Below are 24,785 nucleotides of genomic sequence, written 5' to 3'. Positions count from 1 at the left end.
AGAACGCACTATATAGCGGTTTAATGGGTTTAACGCATCATGTATTTTTATTTTAGATATTATCACATGACTAATTCTAGTACACAGTTCTCTGGGGGAGGGGAGTTATCCGCGACGACTGCGACTCTTTTTCCTGTTGTTCTTATTTTTGTATTATTTTTTTTTTTATTTTTTTTCTATTTTTTAATTTTTTTAGTTTTCCTTTCTTAATTATATTTAGGAGAAGATTATAAGTTGGTTTTGTTTTTTTTTTTTTTTGGTGTATTTTTATATATTTTTGTTGTTGTTGTTTAATTCTTATGCCTTCTTCTCGTCTATTGCGATCTAATTAATTATTATTACTTTTGATCATTACAATCGAGAAGATCAATCACCACTATCTAGAAATTATTTTCTTGGCGTTCTCGACTAAGTCGGTATTAATTCTAAGCAATGATCGCGACGAGAAGGATAGGCAGGCCTTTCGTTTCTTCGTTTATCTGTTTTAATTTTCGGCCAAAATATATTTATTAGACGAAAATAAAGAAGATGATAACGTAGACAATTTGGGGTTGCATCGTTTGGAAAATCGGAGTTGGGAAAACGAGAGAAAGTAACAGAAGAGAAAGAGAGAGAAAGAGAGAGAGAGAGAAAGAGACAAAGAGAAAATGAGAGATTGTGTGTGTGTGTGTGTGTGTGTATGCGTGCCTGCATATTTGTATATGTGTAAGTATACGTGTCATAACACAATCAAAAAGATTTTTTTCTCGTTCGATGAATTTATCAAAGTACTATATATGTATATGTATAGTAGTAATTTACGATTAAGTTTATCTCCACGTACGAAACTATAAGCCGAGAGTACCAAATCAACGATCGATGAACGGTTTATTATTATTATTATTATTATTATTATTATTATTATTATTATTATTAATATTATTATTATTAATATTATTAATTTTTTTCTTTCCTTTTTTCTTTTTCTTTTCTTTGACTCGTTCAGCTAAGTTATGCAAGTTCTCAAAATCGAATAATTAATTATGGATGGATGGCTAGTATTTTCTTTTGTTTCTCATTTGTTGGTATGTAATTTTGTTGTTATTGCATGTTCCATTCATTTTTTCCCGCTACAGAAAACGTACGACAAGAGTCGGAATAAGATGATAGAGCCTGTGTGTGTGTTTCTTTTTATTATTATCATTATTTTTCTCCTCTCTTTTGTCCTTTCTTCAACCGTTGACACGCCGAATTTTGTCTTTGAGTCCACATTCTAAGATGGAAACGGGATCCTGATATTGATGTTGCTGCTGCTGAGAGAGATGGACCAACCCTTTTTACCAAAGACCAGATGAGTATCCACCCGGTGGGACGCGAGTACGAGTTCCTGCTGGCTTTCCTGTTGGCGACGAGCCATTCGATTTCTCACCTATGCTGGAACTTGAGCTGCCTGTTCCATTCTGCATCGCTGAACCTCCATTCTGTGTCTCAGACGTATAGCCAGTTCCGGTTACTGGATTACCATCTGTAAATATAATTTTTGTGACATTTTCTCTCTTTTTTTCCCAATTTATTTCTAATCAAATAGCGTTGCATTCTTGTTATCTTTATCCATACACAAGTTTCCCTTATTGTCCCTAAAGATTTATTCGGGATCGTTCGAAATCTTTAAAAGAGAATGTTTATACAATACATAAGTTTATATATATGTATATATTATAACATTTAGGAAAGAGATATTATTTCGCACAAGTAATTTTTGATCTTTCTGTTTCAAGATAATGAAATTTCTTTTGAATACCGATCGAAAGGATATATGTATAAAAAAAAATTGAAGATTATTTAAGGGTTCAAATATGAAGCTACATATTCGTACATAAAAAAAATAATAGCGAATATCTATGCGTACCTTTCCATATTTTACATCACATTGTTCACGCAATTATATAAAATCTCATTTCCGTGTCTTACGAAAGGAACCGTAATTAATTTCAATCAATCACGATTCCCCTTGTTTTTAATTAATTAAAAAAATATATATATATTTCAGAAGAGAAAAAGGAAAAAAAAAGAATTCCCGCGATGTTTCGTTACTAAAACTCACTTTTATCGTCCACGACGAAAGAAGCGGAGAATCAAAATGGCGGCTAATAAATCGAATATTATTCGGAGTACGCATGAAGGTGCAACACGGATAAATAATGGGGAAATCTATTTGGGGAGGGGATAATGATGATGATAATGATGATGATGAGAATGGTGGTGGTGGTGGTGGTGGTAGTGATGATGATAACGATGGTGGTGATGATATCGAGGAGAAATAAAATTGGCAAATGTAAAGGTTACCTCTACACCTTCGTGTGCGCCTCAATGGCGTCACGTCGACTCCGTCTCCGGTGACTGGATTGCGCGGCATGCAGGACGCTCCTCCTGCCAGGATTTCGACAGGATAACAGGAACGCCAAGTTTGAGAGAGCGAGCGAGAGATATCCGTTGCCGCACGTTAAGCAATAGGACACGTACCAGAAATTCACCATCACCGACACCATGCATCATCGATAACGTCATCACAAAACACAGAGAGAGAGAGAGAATCGCATCCCATACGTTAGTGTTTAATGGATGCGACATTTTCGTACGGACGAGTAGAGAATAATATTATTATTAGAATAGAATAGAATATTAGATTATATATATATATATATATATATTGGGAAAAAGAGTATCAGTCAAAAATTTTTATACAAATAAGATAAGCTAATATATTCTATACATTTACTGTTCTTCTTTTATGGTACGTAGATATATTTAAGTTCAATGAGCGAGACATACCTTATCAACTTTCACGTCCAACATCTAATCTTACATTGCTTCTTTAAATATTATCAATTTCTGCAATACAAACACCTCTGTAAAATTAATAATTCTGACTTGTACTCTTTTGTCCGTCCATCAGTGAATCATATTATAAAATATTAGAATAAGAATAGAGAATCGTTTTTCTTTCGATATTTAGGAATTAATTCAAAGTTCTAGTCGATATCATTTTGCTAGATTTATGTTTCCATTCGATTACGATTTATAAAATATAATCGATAAAATTCTATCGTAAGATCATTGTATTAAAATGTTTTTTTCTTCTTCAACATTTCTTTTACTCGTCTGTCCGAAAAGATTAACGAGAACGATAACAGATACACGAAACTTGTGATTCTAATTTTGTGTATTTACTATGAGAAGCAGGTGAATGCGAAAGAAGCCAAATGTGATTGGTTATCGAAATAAAAGTGAAAATGAAAATAATCAATCGCATGTCAGTAGAAAAATGTGATCGGATGACGTACGATATCGATTTCAATGCAAATACATACGAAAAATAAAAAGAACTTTTTCTCTAACGATCTTTCTAATGTTCTATCGAGACAATACTGCTGAGAACTGTGATTCTCTTTGATAAGATCAGCTGTTCGAAGAAATCGATTGAAAAAAGAAAAAGAAAGAAAAAAGAAGGAAAAGAGCAATATGGCACGCGAAGAAAAATTGACGTATCCTCAAAAAAAGAAGTACAAGAAGAAAAAGAAGGAGAAGAAGAATTGCTCGGATGCTGTGCTAATAAGATTTCAACGTGAATATGTGTACATATACAATATATATATATATGTATGTATGTATATATGTATGTATGTATGCATTTTGCTTTCACTAATCGCGTAAAATCATTTCTTAAAGGCCAGCGAATACGAGGTATGCGTAAAATTATTTACAAGCGATCGTTCGTGTGTTATTACATTCTCCTGAAGAGAATCTAAAATAAAGTGAAAATCTAAAAATGAAGAACAAAGATTGTAACGGCATGATAAAGATACAACGTATAGATATGTGTGCTACTACGAATACTAATGGCCTAAAAAAAATAATAAAAGAAGATGAAAAAACAATTAGAAAAAATAAAAAAAAATAAATAAATAAAAAACAACATAAGCGAAATGATGACGAGTTATTAATCGATTGTCTAACTCAAAATATGTGTTTCGGTTTACTGTGGCAGGCCCTACTCTGTTTCATTTTTTGTTTACGATGTAAAAAAATATGGTCTAAATCGAATAAAAAATTTGTTCGATAATAATATACAAGTATATATATCTTTCTAATACAAAGGACATTTTCATGACGTATGACAAATCAAAACTATATATGTAGACTTTTCTATGACTATTTGCAACCAAAAAAAAAAAGGATAGAAAAAGAGAGAAAGAGAATATGTGTAATAGGGTCAATGTTGTTGTATCGTCTACTCAAATATTTTTCGTTGCACACTTACGAAATCGTTTGATTCTCCTAAAAGCTGCTTGCGAACAGTTTAAGGAAAATTCATTTTTTATTAGATTATTAATCAGATGTATATATATGCGTACGTATATATTTATATAAATAAAAAGAAATATATTTTTTTAAGTATCATGCTACAGATATTTCCACGTCGACTAATATAATCAATTGAAATTTTCAATCGCCAATCAAGAAGTTCCATCGTTTTCATAAATCTTCATAAACTTTTTAACTAGTTTTTTCTTTTCATTAAAAAAAGAAAGAAAAATTTCTTGCATCTTTTTCACCCGAAGATCAAAATCTTTTTTCATCATTGTAAAGACAGCAATTTTTTGTGCGTTGTTAACATTCTTTAATCCGTTTGTTTCTATTTTCTTTTCTTTTATTATTATTTTTTTTTTATTTTTGACGTTTTCGTTAGACGACGCGTTAAGAATCCTAATTCTACTTTTCGAATGTATTAGTATCTCTAGCTTACAACACTAAAAGGAGCAACGAAGACCAACTTGTGACATACGATTTTTATACCGTAAGAGCCTGCAACGCGCGGACACATATTTTAAGATAGGTTTTTCTATATATATATATATATAAAAAAGAGGTAAATCGATGCCACAATGTGCTTCGTATATATATATAGGTATATATAAGTATATATATATATATTAAGGAAAGACGAAAAACATAGTATAGTAGTAATCGGCAGTGTCCAGATACAAGTACTCAAGATACGTTATTCAGCGAAGCAATTTATTTTCCATCTCTCTCCCTCCCTCCCTCCCTCCCTCTCTCTTTCTGTCTATAAAATATCTTGCTGTAAGTTTTTTACCAAACAGCGAGTACCGCTATGAAACACGAAGCATATCGTCTGGTGCATTTCTAAGTTCTTACTTGATTTTAACGAGAGAGGGAGAGAAAGAGAAAGATAGAAAGAGGGAGAGAGAGAGAGAGAGAGAAAGCGAGATAGATAGATAGATAGAGAGGGAAAGAAAATCTGGCGACCCTTTGTAGGAATACAAAAGAAGTCGTTACGTCGGAAAAAAAATAATAAATGATAAGAAAAAAATACACGAGCGTAACTATCATAAAGGATGGGACATTTAAATGGAAACCCTTAAAAATGTTTTCTTGATAACAATGACTGATCTTGTTTATATAACTTTTTTGTTCCCCTTATACCATTATCTTTCGAAATTTTATAACAATCGAATTTAAATTGAGATAATAAAATTCTTTTACTCGTCTTTAATAATCTCAAGTAAATTTCGTTACATTTATAGCAAAGTATTGTTTTTTATGATAACGTTGTTACCAACGATCGTGTGAACGAATAGTCAAAGGATTAGTGTTACAAGTCAGCTACGATAACATTCAAGGGTTAATAAAAAAATTGGCAAAGAACAAGAAACATTTACACTTGTCACTTACATACTTATACACTCGCACGAAAGGTTTTCATTGAAATGTCCTAGTCTGTCTGTGTATCTTGCATCTGTATCTAGATACTCTCGTGATTAAAATGAAAGAAAAAGAAAGAGAAGAAGAAGAAGAAGAAGAAGAAGAAGAAGAAGAAGACGACGAGGAGGGGGAGGAAGAGGAAGAGGAAAAGAAAGATGGTGGTCGTCCATCAGGGAAGGACGACGATGTCCTTACCTGTGATATCGTTGACGTTAGAGTTGTTGCTATTGGTAAAGCCGTTGACGATACTCGAGCTCGAGTTGCTGCTTGATGTACTTTTCGCGGGCGACGTTGTATCATCCCCGTTGAGGGGTATATTGCTGCGCATGTAATTTTTCGCGTTTGGGGTTGTGGGTGGGGCATCGGGAGGGCCAAACAGGCGATTGTATGAATCATTACCGGGCTTGCCGGAACGTGGTGTAATCTCGCCGCCGTTGTTATCCATATTGCCGGTCGCGTTGTTGCTGTTGTTGCTGGAATCGGGTGCGTCACCGAATAACGCGCTACCAAGCTGAGACTGATTGTGATTCTTCACGCGGCGTGGACTGGTCTCGTCTTGAGTCGAGCCGAAGATGTCGCTGCTCCCACCGCCTGGTGGCTTCAAAACTCTAAAATAATATCGGAGAATTGATAGATCGATAAAAATTGGGAGGAACAATAATTTGGACGAATAATTTATTTACAATCGATAGATAGCGAGCCATTACATGTATCTTTAAAATCCTTCAAATTCCTACACGTCTATACGTTTGATAGATGTTTGATGTTAAGAAAAGAGAAAGAAAAGAAATTGTTAAATCTCATAAAATAGAGAAATTGCAATATGACTCGGGATGGCTCGCGCAGCCATTAGCAACGGCGCCGTGGTTGCATGTGATTGCATCCGTGCGTAAGAGAAAATAAAGAGAGATAGAGTACCGTTCAATCTAGCAGCTAAATCAATTCTAATTTTCGTTTAACGAGCCACCGAGTCAACGACGACGGTTCTCTCGATGGGTCGGCACGCGCTTCGTCGTGGCGCGTGCGAGCGAGCTTAGTGTATTCCCTCTCATCGTTCCCTCTTTTTTTTTTAAGAGGAAAAAATAGAGAAAAAGAGAAGGAAATAAAAAGAAAGAGGGAGGCGCAATTAGAGCGACTGCAATTAGACGCACGAAATACTTTCGTCTCGACCCCCCGTCGAAAACAACTCAGCAAGCTTTTTAGCCGACCAACCAACCGCTTTTCAACGTTTCACGGTCGACCCATTGAAAAGGATTTTAATCAATGAGAAAACAATCCGTCGTCGGTCCCTCCTTCCGCGAATACACCGAGCATCAACATGCGCGGTACCACCCTTCGCTCATTAAGGACTCCATTGTGTACTTCATCATTTTCATTGATTGGGTTTGCGCTAGAAATTACAACGGCACATCGCCCACGTGAAATACATTGCATGCATTTTTGCGATTTATTCCGTTTCTCCAACCCTCAAAGAAATACGAGTAAGTTGCGACGTCGTTTTTCAAAAAGCAACCTTTTCCTTTCGAACTGGATTCAAACGTTTTTTGAATGTTTCTAGATGTACGATTATATGTATAATTATAATAGTTTTTTTTTAATCGAATTCCATCAGATTATAACAACGTAATTTTTCCATTATGTTCTTTAACATAGCTAAGGTGTAATATTAGCTTCCTATAAATTTCTAAAAAGATAAATCACGTACCGAAGGAGTACAAATGTAGTTTTTAACTTATTTTTAGCGATATATATATATATATATATATATATATATATATATATATCGAGTACAGTTAAACTCGAAAGCGATATTCGAGCTGGAAGATAATCTCTCGATCGTAGGAAGTGGAAAATCCATGGTGAGAACAACAGGATGGGTGTGTCGGGAAATATGCCGTATGATGAATGTCGACGCCTCTTCGATTCGTTCTTATAAAGTAAATACGTAATGGAGTACCGATCGTTTTGCGTACCTATAGATTTATTATCTCATTTATCATATAATTAAAACTAGAATATTATTTCTATAGCGCCCAAGTGAAAGAAATCAAGATCATTGAAATATTCGAAATGATTATAGATTACAAAGAAAACAAATGATTCGCGTCTCTACTGTTTAGCAAAATTTCGAGACACGTTTTTATATGGTTTAAACGAATCATGATTCATCGGCGATCGTTATTCATACATATATTATCAGTTTGATAATAAAATGGAAAGAAAATCGTTGTGTCATCTTCGGTGACATCGCCGTTTGTTAGCGATGTAACTTTGTCACGAGGTATCTCGTGATCGTCTTAACAATAGAAAAATGATTATCTTGGCCTAGAAAGAGAATATAATTGAGAGATTATTTTCTAGGATAATAAGAAAATGTATATTATACATAGGTATATACGTAAATGAATATAAGTATACCTACGTACGTACACATATACGTCCATTTCAAGATTCTTTTTTCATCGTTTCTTTTCAACAGCCAATCACGTTCGATAACGGTTAAACTTTTCTTGCATTTAATAATTCTTCTTGCATTTCTCTCTCTCTCTCTCTCTCTCTCTCTGTTCTTCCTGTTACAAACATGATGGCATTTGACTTATTTCAAATCGGCTTCCTCGTACTACTACTTTCGGAAACCGTAACCATTCGACGAGGACCGTTATTCTCAATCGGTGTTGTTACGGGAACGGAAACCGGAAAAATATCGGTTACGGTTCGAGGGCCGAACACTTTCCGTGCTACATTGGTTTCGGTTCAAGCGGAATCGATTAAAACGATTATCGATCATTCACCGATTCCTCTTTTTCGAATCTTCTCGAATAAGTAGGGATCCGATTTAGAGAGAGAGATTTTTTACCCCTCTCTTGCCCGTCCTCCAACCTCCCCTTTTTTAGCCATCTTGTCACGCAAGCGGAACGCGAGAAGCTACATAAAAACTTTGACTTCGATCGTACGAACGAGACAAAAACACGATAGAAAGTCGTTAACTGTTACAGTTTCTATTTTTACTCTGAAGAAGAAAAAAAAAGGAAAAGAAATGGAGAGAAAAAAAACAAAATTTTAACCCTTTATAACCCCAACTTCTCTTTTCTTCGTTGCTCTACAGATTTCTATAAGAAAATTATATAACGTGACAGTGTTATCGACGAGTTTAACGAGATAAGAAGAAAAGTAAGATTCTTTTTTTCGCGAGAATATGTCAAAGTTTCCGCCAATGTTCGTTCCTCTTGATTTTAGACGAAGAACGGTACGTTTTATTGCTGTACCAAAGAGAAAGAGAGAGAGAGAGAAAATGAGAAAAAGTGGAGAACAAAGAAGCAAAAGCCTTATACAACGAGCGATGCATAGTACTTATCGACCTGCCGACTTCGTATTCAACAAAATGAGTACGTGTGAATGGCCAGACATCTTATCACGTATGCGTTCGAGCATTACCGTCGATACAAGTTAACTATCACTTTAGGCATCTCAATAACCTTTTGTACGTGTCATCGTTGAGAGAGTCCGGAAATCTATAATGTGATATTACCGTAAACAAAAGAAAGAAAGAAAAATCATTTCTTCGTATATTAAAAAGCCTATCTCGTACAACATGTACTTGCACGACCGATCGATGAATCATTGCAATAAAAGTAAAGATATATAGATAGATAGAATGGATAGAAGAAAAAAGAGGAAAAGAAATAGCGATTGCTTAAAAAAGGAAGAAAATTCTCGGGTAGAAAAAAATAAAAGGCTACGTGGAGTTTAATTGTCGGTAGTATGTTGTTCACTGGTGTCATTGACGCCCAGCGAATTTCCGTGGAATGTAGTTACTCATCTAGTCGCGGTACGAGAATTATGTCGGCCAGAGTTAATCGTACTTTGCCACAGTCTCACCGAGTTTGAGAACGTTTCTATACCTTCTATACTATTCCGAATAAATCCAAACGTTCTTGTAGTACACGAATTACAAGATGATAACTCTGAGAATAATTTCCATAATTTTCATATTAAATCTTTCGTGATCGATGATCTACCTAGCTGACGATTAATTACGTAAATTAGATTTACTATGAACGGATAATGATAACATGAGTTCCCTTTAATAAGAGGTAACAGGCTAATAAACAAGAATTCGCCAGGATGCAAGTTAAAGATCTCTCGTAATGAATCGTGAAGGACTAATGATACACGACGAAACTTTTATCAGGGATTAACTAATTGGCCAATTACACCCACGTTCGGCCCGATTAACCACACAACGATCGATCGATCCTCATCATCGTCATCGTCATCGTCATCATCAGCCTGACTTAATTCGACCTATTTCATTCCGAATAAGTACTCGATTTCAACCTCCGATACCTAAACAGTCTCCTTGAAAAATGACATGATTGCTGGCTAATTCGAGATCTTCGTTTAAATTCGAGAATTCATGCTATTCGATTATACTTGTTTTTAATTTGGAAAAAAAAATCGATTAATAACCCGTTTTTCATAGAAATGCAAACTTTCTAAAAAATATCAAGAATCTTGTATGAGTCGGCTATTTTTTATTTTGAGAATACAATAGATTATTCTGCTAATTATGATTTTTTCTTCTTTTTCTTTTTTGAAATTTCACTTAGAAAACAAAGGTTTTCAGACTAGCGTTAAAGTGTAATAACGCTACCACTAGGACAATGGAAGGTAATGATTACCGTAAAATGCACGGTCCATTTACGAAAGAAGCACGTAAATATGTAAAGAATAGTTGGCTATAACGTTAGAGAAGAACGGAGGTTATAAATATGATGGTACCAGGTACTAGGGATGTGGGTGGTGCGTATAGAAGACCTCGCCTATGGCGTCTATGGCGTAATCGGCCGTATCAAGACACACCACGCAAAGAGTCATGCCACTTAATTCTTCTATTGTCTCTTAAAACGTTCCACGCTCTTCGATCGATATTTCTTATCGTGTCTCCGTCTTCTTCTCTCATATTTTCTTTTCGAGATATATCTTATTTATTTTTTTCCGAATCTAATCTAACATCATTATCAATTAACATGTTATTAAACGGACGATCCCTCGAAGATCTAATAAAAGCCGACATTCGAATAAATTCCAGCCATTCGGCTCGGTGTTAATTCGAGAAAAACTATTGAATATTCTAATGCCAATTGAAACGATACTCCTATCGTTTTTGTTATTTTTTCTAAATAATTCAGAATCCACGCGTCTCATCGCGACGATCGTTTGCATCTCGTTCGTATCTATAACCGGATATTACGCGTCGACGTTTATCGGTTTATCGCTGGGAAAAAGAAAAGGTTTCCTGATTGCCATACGAAGTAGGTCGTCCGTTAGAAGTTTCTTCTTTTATTTTAAACAAATTTTTCTGTTCCTTTTTTCCTCTCCATTTAATGTTAAAGTTAACGCAACGTTTCATAGTTAATCAAATATGAAAGGAACTCGATCGGAATTAGTACAACAAAGATTTTGTGGACTTTGTAAGCGATCTATAATTCTCACTTTTTTTTTTTTTGCACTTTGCACTTTTACTCTTGTATCTACTAAATTATCCAAAGGTTTAAAGGGATCAAAAAAAAGTCGATCAATTGATAATCCGGTTATCCTTAACTCGACTCACGCATCTTCCTTTTTCTCATTACTATCTCATCTTCAGCGTGATCCGATACTTCCCCTTTGATACGCCGATACATGATCATTGATTGTCATAAAGTCTGATGTGGTAACCGGACATTCGATAGTCTCCGTTCCAGTCCTCTCAACAAGAATATTTCTCGTTTCTTTTTCTCCCGACTTGTCACCACTTTTCGTCACTTTTCTAAATTATTTCCCGTTCATTATCGTACCGTCTTAAGATATTTTTATTTAATTATTTTCTTTCTTCTTTAATCTCAAGACAAGACATGAAAAGACTAAGACGATCTTCTCGTTCGATGTTGCTTCATTAAAACAGGAGATGGTCACTTGACAAGGTTCTCTCTCTCTCTCTCTCTCTCTCTCTCTGTCTCGCTTCCCCTCCCCCATTCACCCTTATTAAAAAGAGTGGCTTCTACGAGCCACGCGCCATGTCGATAAAATCCGTTTTTTTTTCTTCTTCAAGGAAGCCCTGCGAAGTGGCCAGAGATACTTTTGAAAGCTCACTCTGACAAACGCGACAGCGAAAGAAAGAGAAAGAGAGGGGGAGAGAGAGAGAGAGAGAGAGAGAGTAACGAAGCCAATGGCTGCAATACACATACACACGTACGTGTCGTTCGGAGCTTCGCAAATCCACCCTTTCTCGTCGAGCACGGTGCCACGACGCGTGTGCTAACCCACAGGGCGGGGGTGACTAACCCCGTCGTTTCTTTCCTCCTAGTCAACAAAGTAGTGGTGGTGGTGATGGAAGTATAGTGGGGGCTAGAAGAGGGAGTTTCGAACGCCACATCCGGATGGTAGTCTCATTGGATGTAACACGATATATTTCGACGGACACGGATACACGAGACTCTGGCCTATCTCGTTTTACACGTGGAACCACGCGACAAAAGAGCCGTTGTTTTGTGCTGCCCGCTCGATGACCGCACAATAATAATACTGGGACTGACATATAGCTCCAACTCTTGCTAGGCTATTCGTTTATTGATAAGCGGAATACGTTATTTAATTCTCGTTACGAGTCGCGGGTGATCTAAAAAAAAAAAGAAAGAAAAAAGAAGAAAAAATCTGATTGATGAATATAAAATTATACGTATATGATACTAGATAAAACCTTAAGTTTGATCGATGTTACTCGAAAAACTTCTCTACGCTTTACCAAACTTCGTTCAAATAAACTATCGATAAGAGATATCTTAAACCAACTAATTATCGAGCAGCCTCGACAAAAAATTTTACGAGCACAATTGGCACACCCATTTGGATTGTTAAAATTGATCGTCCCAATTAACGATCTCAACTTTTTCTGCGATCGTACCTCGTCAAAAGTAGATTGATTTATTTATCTACCACTTTTTTTTTCTTCATTTTTTGCCTAGCGTAAAGAGAATTCGAATAAGGACTTTTTCTTTTATCAACATCCTTATTTGTATGGCGTCAATAAATGTCGATGATGAAGTCGTCCGTCCACTCCCACGACAATGTCCAACATATGGCGTTTTAGAACAATTCTCTGCAACGATGCAGAGAATACTGCAGCAGTCAACTGCTCTCTTTCACCTTCCATTATATTCTCTTTTTGACTCGTTTCATGGCACAGATGTTCTTTCGCGATTAGGCCAATGTACAAGGTTCGACAAAATCAATAGGCGTTAAAAAAAGGGACTCCTCGTATAGAAATAATTTATATAAGAAAAAAATATATATATATCGATTGACCCAAGACAATCAATACGTCTTTCTATTTATTAAACCATTTCAAAAACAAAGCGATCATTATACCAAGTTCCCATAGAGAACCTATTGATTGGCAGAGAGCTTATACGGTAACCGCATCCATCGCTCCTTAACAAAGCGATAATTATCAATCTGAATGGTAGAAATCAAGGGATGACTTAGCAGTTAATTTTTTTAGCATGTCTCGATATCGTTTCGAGTTTATTAACGATGAATCAGCTGGGAGAACGAAGAACGGGAAAACGAAGAACGTTTAAATATCATCGTTCGCGATGTATATACGATGACAATGTAACTCGTTAGAGAATTATCAGCTCTTGGATATATGCAAGTAACTATCGTTAAAATCGGCCATTTTCTTTCTTCGTCGCGTGACATGAAAAGTATTTAGAAAAAAAAGAAAGAAAAAAAGAAATATATATTTTATATATATATATATATGAATTCCTATGAAAAGAAAGATCTTGTAATATTTACAATGGCAATGGAAAGGAGGACGAAAAACGGTTAACGGAAATGAAGATTTCCGTCTGTCCATGGCGAATCGTAAATTTGCGAAGAGCCTGTAAAAGAATTCCTCTGTAAAGCCTCACTTGAAGGTTTCTTCGTACGAGTTAATATCGCGCTTGATTTCACGCACGAATAGAAAGAAAGAGAGAGAGAGAGAGAGAGAGAGAGCACGTAAGTATGTGCATTTGCACTTCGTACTGCATTCGATCGACTGGTAACACACAATAAAAGCTACAACTTTCCTATAATCTCCAATAGCAATCCAATAGCAATTTTACGTTAGTATTGTACATGTGCGTGTATGTGTGTCCGAATACATACAATGTGTGTTACGGAAAGGCATCGTAGAGTCCTGTGTACAAACAACACACACGTTTAAGCGGTCTATAATACGAATGAAACTCGTCCAAGGCGGTTATCATGTCCACAGATTTCATTCCGAAGTCGTAATTGTCCCCGAAGAAAAGTACAGAGATAGTCGCGAAACGTTTCCTTCGCTGCGAGAAAGTCGTACGGTTTAACGAGTAAAATCATACCTCTTCTCGTTTTTTCGGCCATACCATAGATATCTTTTCTTGTTCGCTTTCGAAAGAAATAAAAAAGATTGTATAAACAAGGATATTATGTAGAAAAATTTGTCTAATAATTTCACGAGCGATCGAAAAAAGACAAATCTTTAATTTCTACATTTTTTTCGTTCGTTTTAGATTTAGAAAACAAAAGTATGTTAGGAGAGAGAACAAAATCTTATTGTTTCATCACACCTTTCATTAAGGAAGAATAATTTTCTTATATGGCCAGACTTAATATTCGAATTCTGGGTCATCGAAAAACTAAAAAGTAAGGTAATTAGACACCTTTGATCCTTTCTATGGAACGCAAAACGTACGATAAGATACAAAACGGCGGTCACGCTTTCTAAACCCAGCTGCTGTGCTTCTCTTCTTCTTCGTCTTCTTAACTCCTTTTCTCAATGTATAGCTTGCTTTTTAATTGATGTCCTACACGGAAGCTCGCAAACAAAAGTCAAGCAAATAGAATCACCCGGAAGGTTTTTAATCGCCCTTTTTTCTTCGTCCTTTTTATTCTTACTTTTTTTTTCTTTTCTTTTTCCTTTTTTTTCATTCTTCATCTTGCGGTGCTGCTAAGCCGTTATGAGCTCGTCGGTAAATTAATTCGAGCCTCTTTTTCTGCGGTTACCGTTCGTAGAAAAGAAATAACGATAACGTACGGCCGATTTAATATAGCGTTAATGATAGTTAGTTGAACGATAAACTATACATACTTCCTGAAAATATACGTAAACAAAAATCGAGGCCAATTGCAAACTCGAGAACGTAGAACACGCTTTTATTCGCATGTAAACGACGACGGATCGTTTAACGGAATTCATAGCTTTTTGCTTTTTTGTTTATTATTATTATTATTATTACTATTATTTATAATCACTGCTTTCATCTACCTCGAGATATGGATACGTTATTAAATGTTATTAACTTTCGATTCGAGTCGTATTAAAGCGCTTATCGAAAGTAAACGAGAAATATTTCAGAATCTAATCTAATATCATACACGTCAGTTTTCTTATGGTTGATTTCATTTCTTTTCGTTTTTTTTTTTTTAAATTTCGTCGATAATATTTTCCGAGTAAGCTCGCAGAGTTCGTTTACACCGCAAGCAAAAATGCAGCATTCTCAGTTACTTGATACTAGCCAAAGTGTATGCGCAACTACATGTAAATCGATCAGAAATGTCGCGCTCCTTGTCAAAACACATGTTCTGCCACATCGAATTTCCCGGTCAACTTGAAAACTAGAAATATCGGCACGAGCGCGCGCATTTCTTCTTCTCCCCACCATCTCTTTAATCTTTTTTATTTTTTTATTATTCTTTTTTTTTCATTCTCTCTCTCTCTCTCTCTCTTTTTTTTTGATACCATTTTGTGCCAAAGAAGAATATCGAATTTCTCATTTGAATGCATATCCAACTTTAACACTAACTATAAACTAAATACAAACATATTAGTTTGAATGATTTTTCGTCAATCTTTAATTTCATATATTTCCATTAATCAAAGAAATATCTTTGGACAGAATCGATCCGCAAAGATCTGTCGAGATATGGAAGTAACTAGGTATAAAAAAAAAAAAAACGGAAGATAGAGGAAAAGAGGGAGGGACACTTTCCCTCCGTCTATCCCTCTGAATTTTAATCTATAAAAAAGAACCCACCTCTTCTTTCCGTAACCGACGTTGTCGAGTTCGACGTGTCTGTAAGCCGCGTAAGTTGCCATAACGTATAATCCTCGAAGACGAAGAAGAAGAGGAAGAAGACGCCCACCACTTCCTAACCGACGACGACGACGACGACGATGACGATGACGACGACGACGACGACGACGACGACGACGACGACGACGACGACGACGAGCAGCCGCTCCCTTAACGACGATGAGGAGGAGAGCTCGAGAGAGAGAAGAAGCAGAGAAGAGAGAGAGAAGGGGAGGGTTCGTGTTCGCCCAACCAACCAACAACCCGATATCGCTGACACCAGTGAGTCAGAAAGTCCTTGACTGCTTTCTCTCTCTCTCTCTCTCTCACTCACTCTCTCTCTCTCTCTTTCTCTCACTCTCGAGAGGAGAAAGAAACAATCTCGCGTTTGATATAACGTACGCGAAAGGGACAAAAAAAATGAGAGAAAAAAATGTACGGGTCACTAATTCATACGCAAAACTCGAAACACTGTTATCGTCGCGATGCCGACGGGAGACTGACAGGCGAATAAGGATCTCGCTTGTATATACCACCGGCAGCGGCGTACCCCCCACCACTCGCTTCGGACGGACCTCCCCTCCCCACTACTACACTATATAGACACGCTATCTCTCGCTCCCTCTCTCATTCTCGTGTATCGCTCTCTACTCGCGCGACCCTTTAATTTCTAGCATTTTCCATCCGGATAATTAACACGAATTTATGTAATTCATAAATTCTTATATATTAATGCAACGCTGAATCATCGTTAGCGATCTAAATTTGTAATTTCTAAGCAGTCTTGAAACCTCGAAAGCAGAGCAAATTTCTCTCTCTCTCTCTCTTCTCTTCTTCGTCAAAGTCACTTGGACCAGGAACCGCGTTGTTTCGCCATCTCTCTGCCGGGAGTAGACCACCCCCCTGGAGCGTCGACGTATGCACTTTCACCCCCACCATCGGCGAGGAAGGGGGATGGCGTCGACGATAGCGTCGGCGTCGACGTCGTGCATTCACCTCAATCAATACGCTCGACGAACCAGACCGGAGAGAGGAGAGGACTTCTGCAGGGACGCATGGAGAGATGGTAGGAGAAGAACTGTAGTTAGGGTGGGGGGGAAATGCATCCTGCAGACGCGTCGAGCCCCGATGCACGCGCGCGCGCGCGCGAGCGCACGTTCACGCACGTGCCACGCTCGAAAATAACGAGAAGTGCATCGGCTAGGAAGATGCTCGAGAAATTGCGCGCGCGTACGTGTGTGCGCGCGCGTGTATGCTCCGTGAGAGATGATCGCGGAATCCTTTTGCTAACGAGGAACACGTCCTGCGGCGATAATCATTCGAGATGTTATTCGCTAGCATTTATTTTCTATATCCTTCGAGATGAATGGCCGACTTTAAAAGATACTTTTTTCATACATTACAGGTGAAAGAGATTCTCCGATCATCGGGGAAACAAAGTTTCTCTCGATCCCACCAACTCGTCCGAATATAATTTTCTAGATTCGACGAATCGCTGTACTTTATACGTCATTTTATACGTAACTGACCAATCTTCCAAACTTCTCGTATCGATTGAATTTTTCTCGACGTACGATACGCGTTGCTCAACGATACCTTCTGTATTTATGATTCATTAAATCCTCGATATTCGATCGAGCATTATTCGTTTATTCTTTTTTCTTTTTTCTCTTTTCTTTCCTCCTTCTTTTGGATGTTTCGCAGACGTTTTGGTTACTTATTTAACTGCTCTCCTTTTTATATACCATCCTCCATTTTCGCGATCCTTCTTTTTCCTCTTTGCGTACACGCGAGCGAGCCACGTTCTTCGCGCGTATACACATAGGGTATGTACTACCGAACGACGGAAGAAAGTTTTGACAGGATAACCGATGGAATAAAATCACGTGTTACTAAGCCAACCACGTGAATATTTCCTTGCCGGTCGAAGACGTACTACATATTTTACGTCCAACGCCGGATGTCATTACCTAAGATTTTTTACATTACACCTAGTTAAGTGCATACGCACCTATCGCCACGCCTGATATCACGCATAGGAAGGTAATGAGCTAACATTAAAACGATAATGATCGGACTGATGGATTGCAAGGTAACAACGCATCAAAGAGATAGATACCGAAAGACATTTATAATAGCTCGTTGAATTTCCACTTCGTCGGGTTACTATTCGAAATATGCCTTTGTAGAATTTACAAAAGAGAAGAGGAAGAGAAAACAAAAAATTATATCAATAATATCAACAATTACACAGGCGAACGAAAAAAAAGGAGGACACGGCGTCTGCCGTATGAAAAGACACAACAGAGATGACGAATACAGATGCGTATATAGACGTACGTTTTAAAATTAATCGAACCAAATCGATATCGTTTAGTCTGGAAACACGATGCAAGAAAAACGTCGAACGGTAATGCAAAATTGACGTTCGAATAAGTAACGTCGTGCGTGCGTTTACCGCCTTAGACGAAGGTATTCGTTCCCCTTAGTTGCACATCGGTGGATACGCGGATAAACGCGGGACGGCTTCCACCTTTATTCATACATTCGCACGAAACTCGATGCGAAATTTTCAGGGTTTCAGTGGTTTATTCGAAGAGGGGAAGAAGGGAGGAGGAGGGAAAGAACGAAGGGGTGTTGTCGCGCAGCTCCTCTGTCAACGCCCTCCGTCAACGCAGGACATGTGGGATGTCTGCAGGGTCGAAACACCCTTCCTTCCTTCCTTCCTTCTTCGACCGTTTCTAAACTCTTTGAGTAATCAACTAATTAAATAGCGATCTATTTGAGTGTAGCTAACACGTGACACAAGTAGCTCTCGAGTTTCCCTAGAAATTGATCCACGAAATTCATTCAATTAGAACTCGAATGTGGATCCAAAGAGTCTCTCTATTTGTTTATTCGGCTGTCTTTTTTTTTTTTTTTTTTTTTGTAATGAATTCTGTATAGTTTCCATCGACTATCCATCGTGTGTAGACCGGTTTTGTGAATATAAAACCGCATGCCGCATTTTGTCGGAAAACTATTCAGGCTAAAAGTAAAAGCCGACTTGTGTGTACACACACACAGAGAAAGAGAGGGAGAGAGAGAGAGAGAGAGAGAGAGAGAGAGAGAGAGAGAGAGAGAGAGAGAGAGAGACAACACACAGAGGTATACGTGTGTGCCAAATCCTACCAGAAAATAAATGCACGAGGCAGTAAGTCTGGTTTGCTGTTTCGGTAGAGTGCAACCGGCTACAGACAGTGTGGTAAGCTTAACGAAGGCCAACCTTCCGTTACCACCACTTTGATAATCCTCGGCAACACCTTCTCGAGGTAAGAGGGGAAACCTGTGCTCCTTGTATGACGGCACTTACTTCCGCTGTCTTCCCTTGGCGCCATGGAATTGCTCTCACGTCCCACAAAAGGATTCCTCTTCATTTTCTTTCAAGCTTCTTTCCAATCTTCGACTGTGTTCTATCCTCTTCCGATCGCGTTATTTAAAAAAAAAATAAAGGACACTCTTCTCGACTTGTGCGTATACGTTATTGATTCCAAAACAATGTTCAAGGTCTTCGCATGTAAGCGTATTTATTTCTGAAGCAACGCTTGTCCGTTTCAGTCGAACAGGTTTTGTTAAATACGGAAGCCATTGACTGAGGCTCTACGACCGAGTCTACGACCAAGAAAAATGTTCTAAACCTTTGTAATTTATTCTCGGACGTTATCCAGTCTGATAAGCCTTCTTCACGGAGGATGTAATCAATCGTTTTTCTCGTTGAACTTCAACGTTTAACGTGTTAACGGGTTTCGAAGTAACGTCGACCATAAATTAAGTACGAATCTTTTTCTTCTTATTCTTCTTCTTGGGATAATTTCGTTTTTAACCGACAAAGAAAATACATATTCTTGTTGACTCGTCTCCCAAGAGTCCCACGGATATCCCTCTCGCGAGGATTCAAGCTCGAACGATTTGCTTGCTGTGGAAGTTGTTTCTGATGTCGCTATGCTAGCCAATGAGACACGTAAGGACAATCTACGTTCTCTCTTTCCGATCGTAGGCGGGCAAGAGAAGATCGTTAAATAATCGCAACATTATTCCACCCTCGTTAGCTTAATTAGTCTGTCTGGCACTATCTATAATGCTAGACTTTATAGTCCGATTAAATAGTTTCGAGTTCTACGTCGAATACGTTTGAATCATTCGAAATCTCCTTAGATAACGTACGTACGTACGTCATTTTTGTCCATTTTACAAAGGTTTATCACTGTTACGGCGGTCTAATATTTTTCTAACAAAATATATTTCTTCTAATCGTACAAAATTGTTACGTCGTATATCCACAATTAGAGATCATTTCTTTGACGATATAACTCGAATAAATTAAATTTTAATTTTCGTTAGATTCGATAAAATTCTACGTAGAGCGTGTAGGTAAATATCAGAAAGGTAAATTTAATGAAATCTAGATTTACATAAGTTGCTCGTACAATAAATAAAGATCACATTCGTAATGAGCATTATAAGGTTCTTCTTCGCGAAGAACGGTACCGAAATGCGGTTCTACACATGATTTCCGTTTCGAACGGACGTGCAGCGGTTTACACACAGGGTGAGCACCGTTCGCGAGTGCGGTAAAAGGAAGACAGCAGCCACGAAACTAAAATACTGTGAGCTAACATTAGACAAGCCGTAGGAATCCTTGTTATTTTATTTTTACGATTATGCTCGAGGTTGTAACGTGTAAGTATTTCATGGAATAAAACGGATTGCCACTAAATTTTTCATAGAAGAACTATAATGGATTATCATTAAATGAATGAACTTTTTACGCGTGTATCTAAATATACAATAAAGGATGTGTGACATTGGTGGTATTAAAAAAAAAAATTATTAAAAAAAAAATAAAAAAAGAACACAGAAGATTCACCAAATCTTTGATGACGATACTCGGTAAATGTTTCTCCTAAGACCACCAGGAAGGACCGATTAAAGATAGCCTTCGTTATGCTTCAATAGAGCGAATCGTTAAACTGAATCACAATAAAGAATGGTTGGTCTGTCAATGTCAATCGGTACATGATTGACATTAACGGACGCTCAACGTTCGATCGGAGATAATATTCTCGATATATCGAACGTTTAGCATTGATCGTATATAAAGGAAATCGAGCTAATTACATACATGGATCTTGTTATGTTCAATGCGAATTCGATCAGTTTCACAATCGTTGAAGATTAAAGTCTAAAGCTCTTTTTGAAAATAATCATTGGCTAAGATCTGAAAAAATTCTCAATTATATAGTTAAAAAAAAAAGAAAGAAATAAAAGAGCGATGAAGTTACTGGAGTAACACAGTTGGCGTGCCACTTGCATCTAATGTTGAATGGTCATGGTTAATGCACAAATTATCGAACAAGACTTTAAACAAAAAATTTCTATTTGACTCGACTCTCCTTTCCAAGACGTTTAAGTCCATTCAATGAACGTGGTAAACGAGTTGCCAGACACCCTGTTTGTCTGATCTCCTTCTTCGTTTCCAAGATATTCCTTTGTTCCACGTTAATCCGAAATTTAAAAGCTGCTTTAGTGTCTCGCACAAAAGTCTACCCTTTCGAAAAACTTGAACTCTATTCTCAGACAAAGAGAGATACTTATCTTGAGAGACAGTCACAGAGCCAGAGAAAGAGACACGGACAGAGAGAGGGAGAGAGAGAGAGAGAAAGAGAGAGAGAAGGAAAAAGATACTGGAAGATAATTGACGTTTTACTTCCGTCAAACTATACAGAAATATCACTCAAGAACCATGACACAAACTACTCTAAACTAAATTTATTTTTCAACGTATTACGTTAACGTATTATTCCACCTGCCCATATTTGAGAATATTTCGTTCTCTCTCTCTCCCTCTTGACTATTTATTTCTTTTCAAACGTTATCTTTCCGCGGAACAGTCTTGAAATCATTTGGAAAGTTTGATAGGATTGTACGCTCCGGAAACGTTTCATTAAGAAGCTCCAGTATTTATGAACGAAGAAGCACGGAAGAGAGGAGCTATCGAGCGTGTCGATGCACGTGCAAAGAAAGCCAGAGGAGTGTCACGAAATCGACGAGGATGTCGTATTTACTTTCGCTCCTTCCTCTTTTTCCATCACCGACGGTGAAATCTATATATATAAATGAGAGAGGAAAAGGAAACTTTTCCTTTGAGTTAAGCGAAAGAATTGAACATTTAAAAAAAAAAAGAAAAGAAAAGAGAAAGAAAAAGAAAGTATAACCAGTTTGATCGTTCGTATACATAGTTGATGTAAAAATACAGAAAAAAAATAGTAAATGAATTATGTAAATTCAAAAGGTCTTCGAGTTGTGACATAGAGAAGCAAAAGTCGATGTTACTTTAAAAGACAAAACCTATGATCACGATGATGATGTTCGCATAGATTTTTTTCATAAATGGACGAAGAGGACTTTTCGGAGAGAGGGAAATCATCAGGTATGTGGCCACATGGCGCTCGTTAGATGAATTGCGGAACAGGAAGGAGCGTGAAATGAAGAGATGTTGTAGCAACCTGCTATGAGATAGGTTGTGCTGTAACCGCAATCGCTCGACACTATCTCTAAGTAGCACAGCCTGACTTTGAACATTGCAGTACGTTCACCGTTCTGCTCCGCAACGAACTGTGTATGCCTCACGACAAGCTGCTATCTCTACATACATATTCGCGAGCGAATGTAAGCGCACAACGTTTCTGACGAAATCTTTTATTTGCGTCGTATGAATCATTTCTTATCTCTTATACTTTAGTTATTAAAACAGACCTTTCTATCGATAACGCGATTCCATCTTACGATGCCAACGAGACTTCCCTTTTATCACATTTTATCTCGCTCCTCTCCAAAAAACAAAAAAAAAGATGTAACGAAGAGATACGATAAATAAATAAAAAATAAAATGAAATAAGATAGACACATAATATTTAGTGCACAGAGAATCTTAGGATATACAAACAGGCTTAACAAAATACAATGATACGTATCAACACGATGTTATCGGATAATGAACGAAATCAAATCTTATTAGGAGCGACTTCAAAATTACACAGAACATCGAATAAAGTGCAACAAAGGACATCGAAGATGTAACTAAAACTTGTACAACGTCATTGTGCTTTTTTGTTCGTTCATTCTACTGTTTTGGAATTGTATTACCTGTTTGTCAGATAAACAATGCCCCAATTACTGATCTTTCATTCGGTTTAGCCATTTTCCAAGTTTATCCTTTCATTCTTGAAATATTTTCTGTGTCACGTCATCCTTGCAATCTTCTTTTTATTTAATAGCCAATCTAACTTCCCTTTACGCGAATAAAATAATGTTATTATGGAAGAAAGTTAGATTACATTATCATTATTAAGAACTTCTTACAATTCTTATCATTCCCAACTCGATGATAACATTCGGATGACATCAATCCGATGACAACTGTAATCAAATGAAATAATATCGATCAAGGTACGATATACACAAAATTATAGAAGAGTAAATTCTATAATCACTACTACCATATAGATCTCCGTACTCTTTCCTTTCGCAGAAAAGTAAAATGCATTGGTGCAAAGATCCGATGATATAATTCAAACGTTGCGCAGTTGCACCGATTCATACTGACGCTCGTTCCAGTTGGTTCCAAGTCGAAAGTTGCTTCTCTTTAACCTAACAAAATCAGTGAATTGTAACTTATCGAATTGTACAATCTAGTAAGAAATAAAACACAAAAGTAATTGGGAAGGAAAATTGATTATCATACAAAACATAACTTACTCACAAAACAAAAACTGTTCCTTAATATGTTCATTATGCAACAGTCCGTCATGCTGCAGCACTTTATTAACGATGACACTTGTCGATGTAAAAATTTCAACATTTATTATGTTATTCTACACCAGAATACACACATTCACTTTTATGCCTACGCGACATATCCCTTCCACGACGCCCGTTGTCTCCTTTCGAACGCCAGCAGAAATAACGAGCGCGAATTCAAGGGGTGTGCGGTATACGAAGAGAAAGATTTCACCGGCGTTTCAACGATCGAAAACGATCGATGGCAGAAAACAAGGAGGAACAAAATGCATAGGTTAAGACAGAAAATATCTCAAAACCGTCGACGTTACGAGTTGCGAGAAATTCACTCTCGTCGCAACGCGGCCATTGTAGGGGAAAGAAAAAAAAATACATAAATAATATAAGAAAAGAAAAATAAGAGAAACGAAGAAAATAACGTACGCAATCTTGGTTAAAAGAAAAAAAAAAAAGAAAGAAAGAAAAGAGCAGAAAAATACGAAGAAACGCACAATAATAAATTGAAAGATAATAGATAGAAGAAGTAAAAAAGAACGAACCTGGTTTTATAACGTTGCGTTTGATCCTCGCCGGCCCACATTTTTCTCCCTTTCGAGTTAAATTCGCCCTTTCCCTTTGTTAGTCGTTTTCTTCTTTGTAGATATCGTTGGCAGTTTAGATATTTATACGTCAGTGCGTTTCGTTACGAACGATCGACGATACACATCGAGTTGGATCATACGTACCGCCCCGTTCTTCTTTCGTTTCTTCCTTTCTTTTTTCACTATTTGTTCTCTTTCTCTTTCTTCCTTTCTTTCTCTTTATCTCTCGTTGTTCGCTCTTTCATTCAACGATCTCTGCATGCACGCACGCGTTGCACACGGAATATGCGCGCGCACTTCACGTTTCCGCGATACGATGCACAAAGGACGGAAGGCAATGGCTTGCTTGTCCTTCTTCTCGCGAAAACCGGCGCCCCCACCCACTTCTGAAAACTCGGGAATCAATATTATGCACATGAATATATCGAAACGCGAGGAGAAAGGGGTGAAGTGC

At 37.2% G+C, this 24,785-nt stretch overlaps 1 protein-coding gene across 5 annotated transcripts; it reads right to left on the bottom strand.

The window, feature by feature from the left end:
- Positions 1-19: 19 nt before the first annotated feature.
- Positions 20-24,721, bottom strand: LOC127068974 (microtubule-associated protein Jupiter). Of its 5 annotated transcripts, none has more exons than XM_051005493.1 (5): positions 24,290-24,721; positions 5,962-6,374; positions 4,301-4,324; positions 2,326-2,409; positions 20-1,504 (listed from the first exon to the last, which is right to left on the bottom strand). In XM_051005493.1, exons 1-5 carry the CDS (start codon positions 24,328-24,330, stop codon positions 1,317-1,319), a joined length of 750 nt encoding a protein of 249 aa, XP_050861450.1. In that variant the 5' UTR covers positions 24,331-24,721; the 3' UTR covers positions 20-1,316. The 5 variants fall into 5 exon arrangements, with proteins under 5 accessions (XP_050861450.1, XP_050861449.1, XP_050861452.1 ...); XM_051005492.1 differs by lacking the exon at positions 24,290-24,721 and adding an exon at positions 15,873-16,436; XM_051005495.1 differs by lacking the exons at positions 4,301-4,324; positions 24,290-24,721 and adding an exon at positions 15,873-16,437.
- Positions 24,722-24,785: the final 64 nt, after the last annotated feature.

This window comes from Vespula vulgaris, chromosome 14 (genome assembly GCF_905475345.1).
Source record: "Vespula vulgaris chromosome 14, iyVesVulg1.1, whole genome shotgun sequence".
Lineage (NCBI taxonomy): Eukaryota > Metazoa > Arthropoda > Insecta > Hymenoptera > Vespidae > Vespula > Vespula vulgaris.
This window is presented reverse-complemented; position numbering and strand designations above follow the sequence as displayed.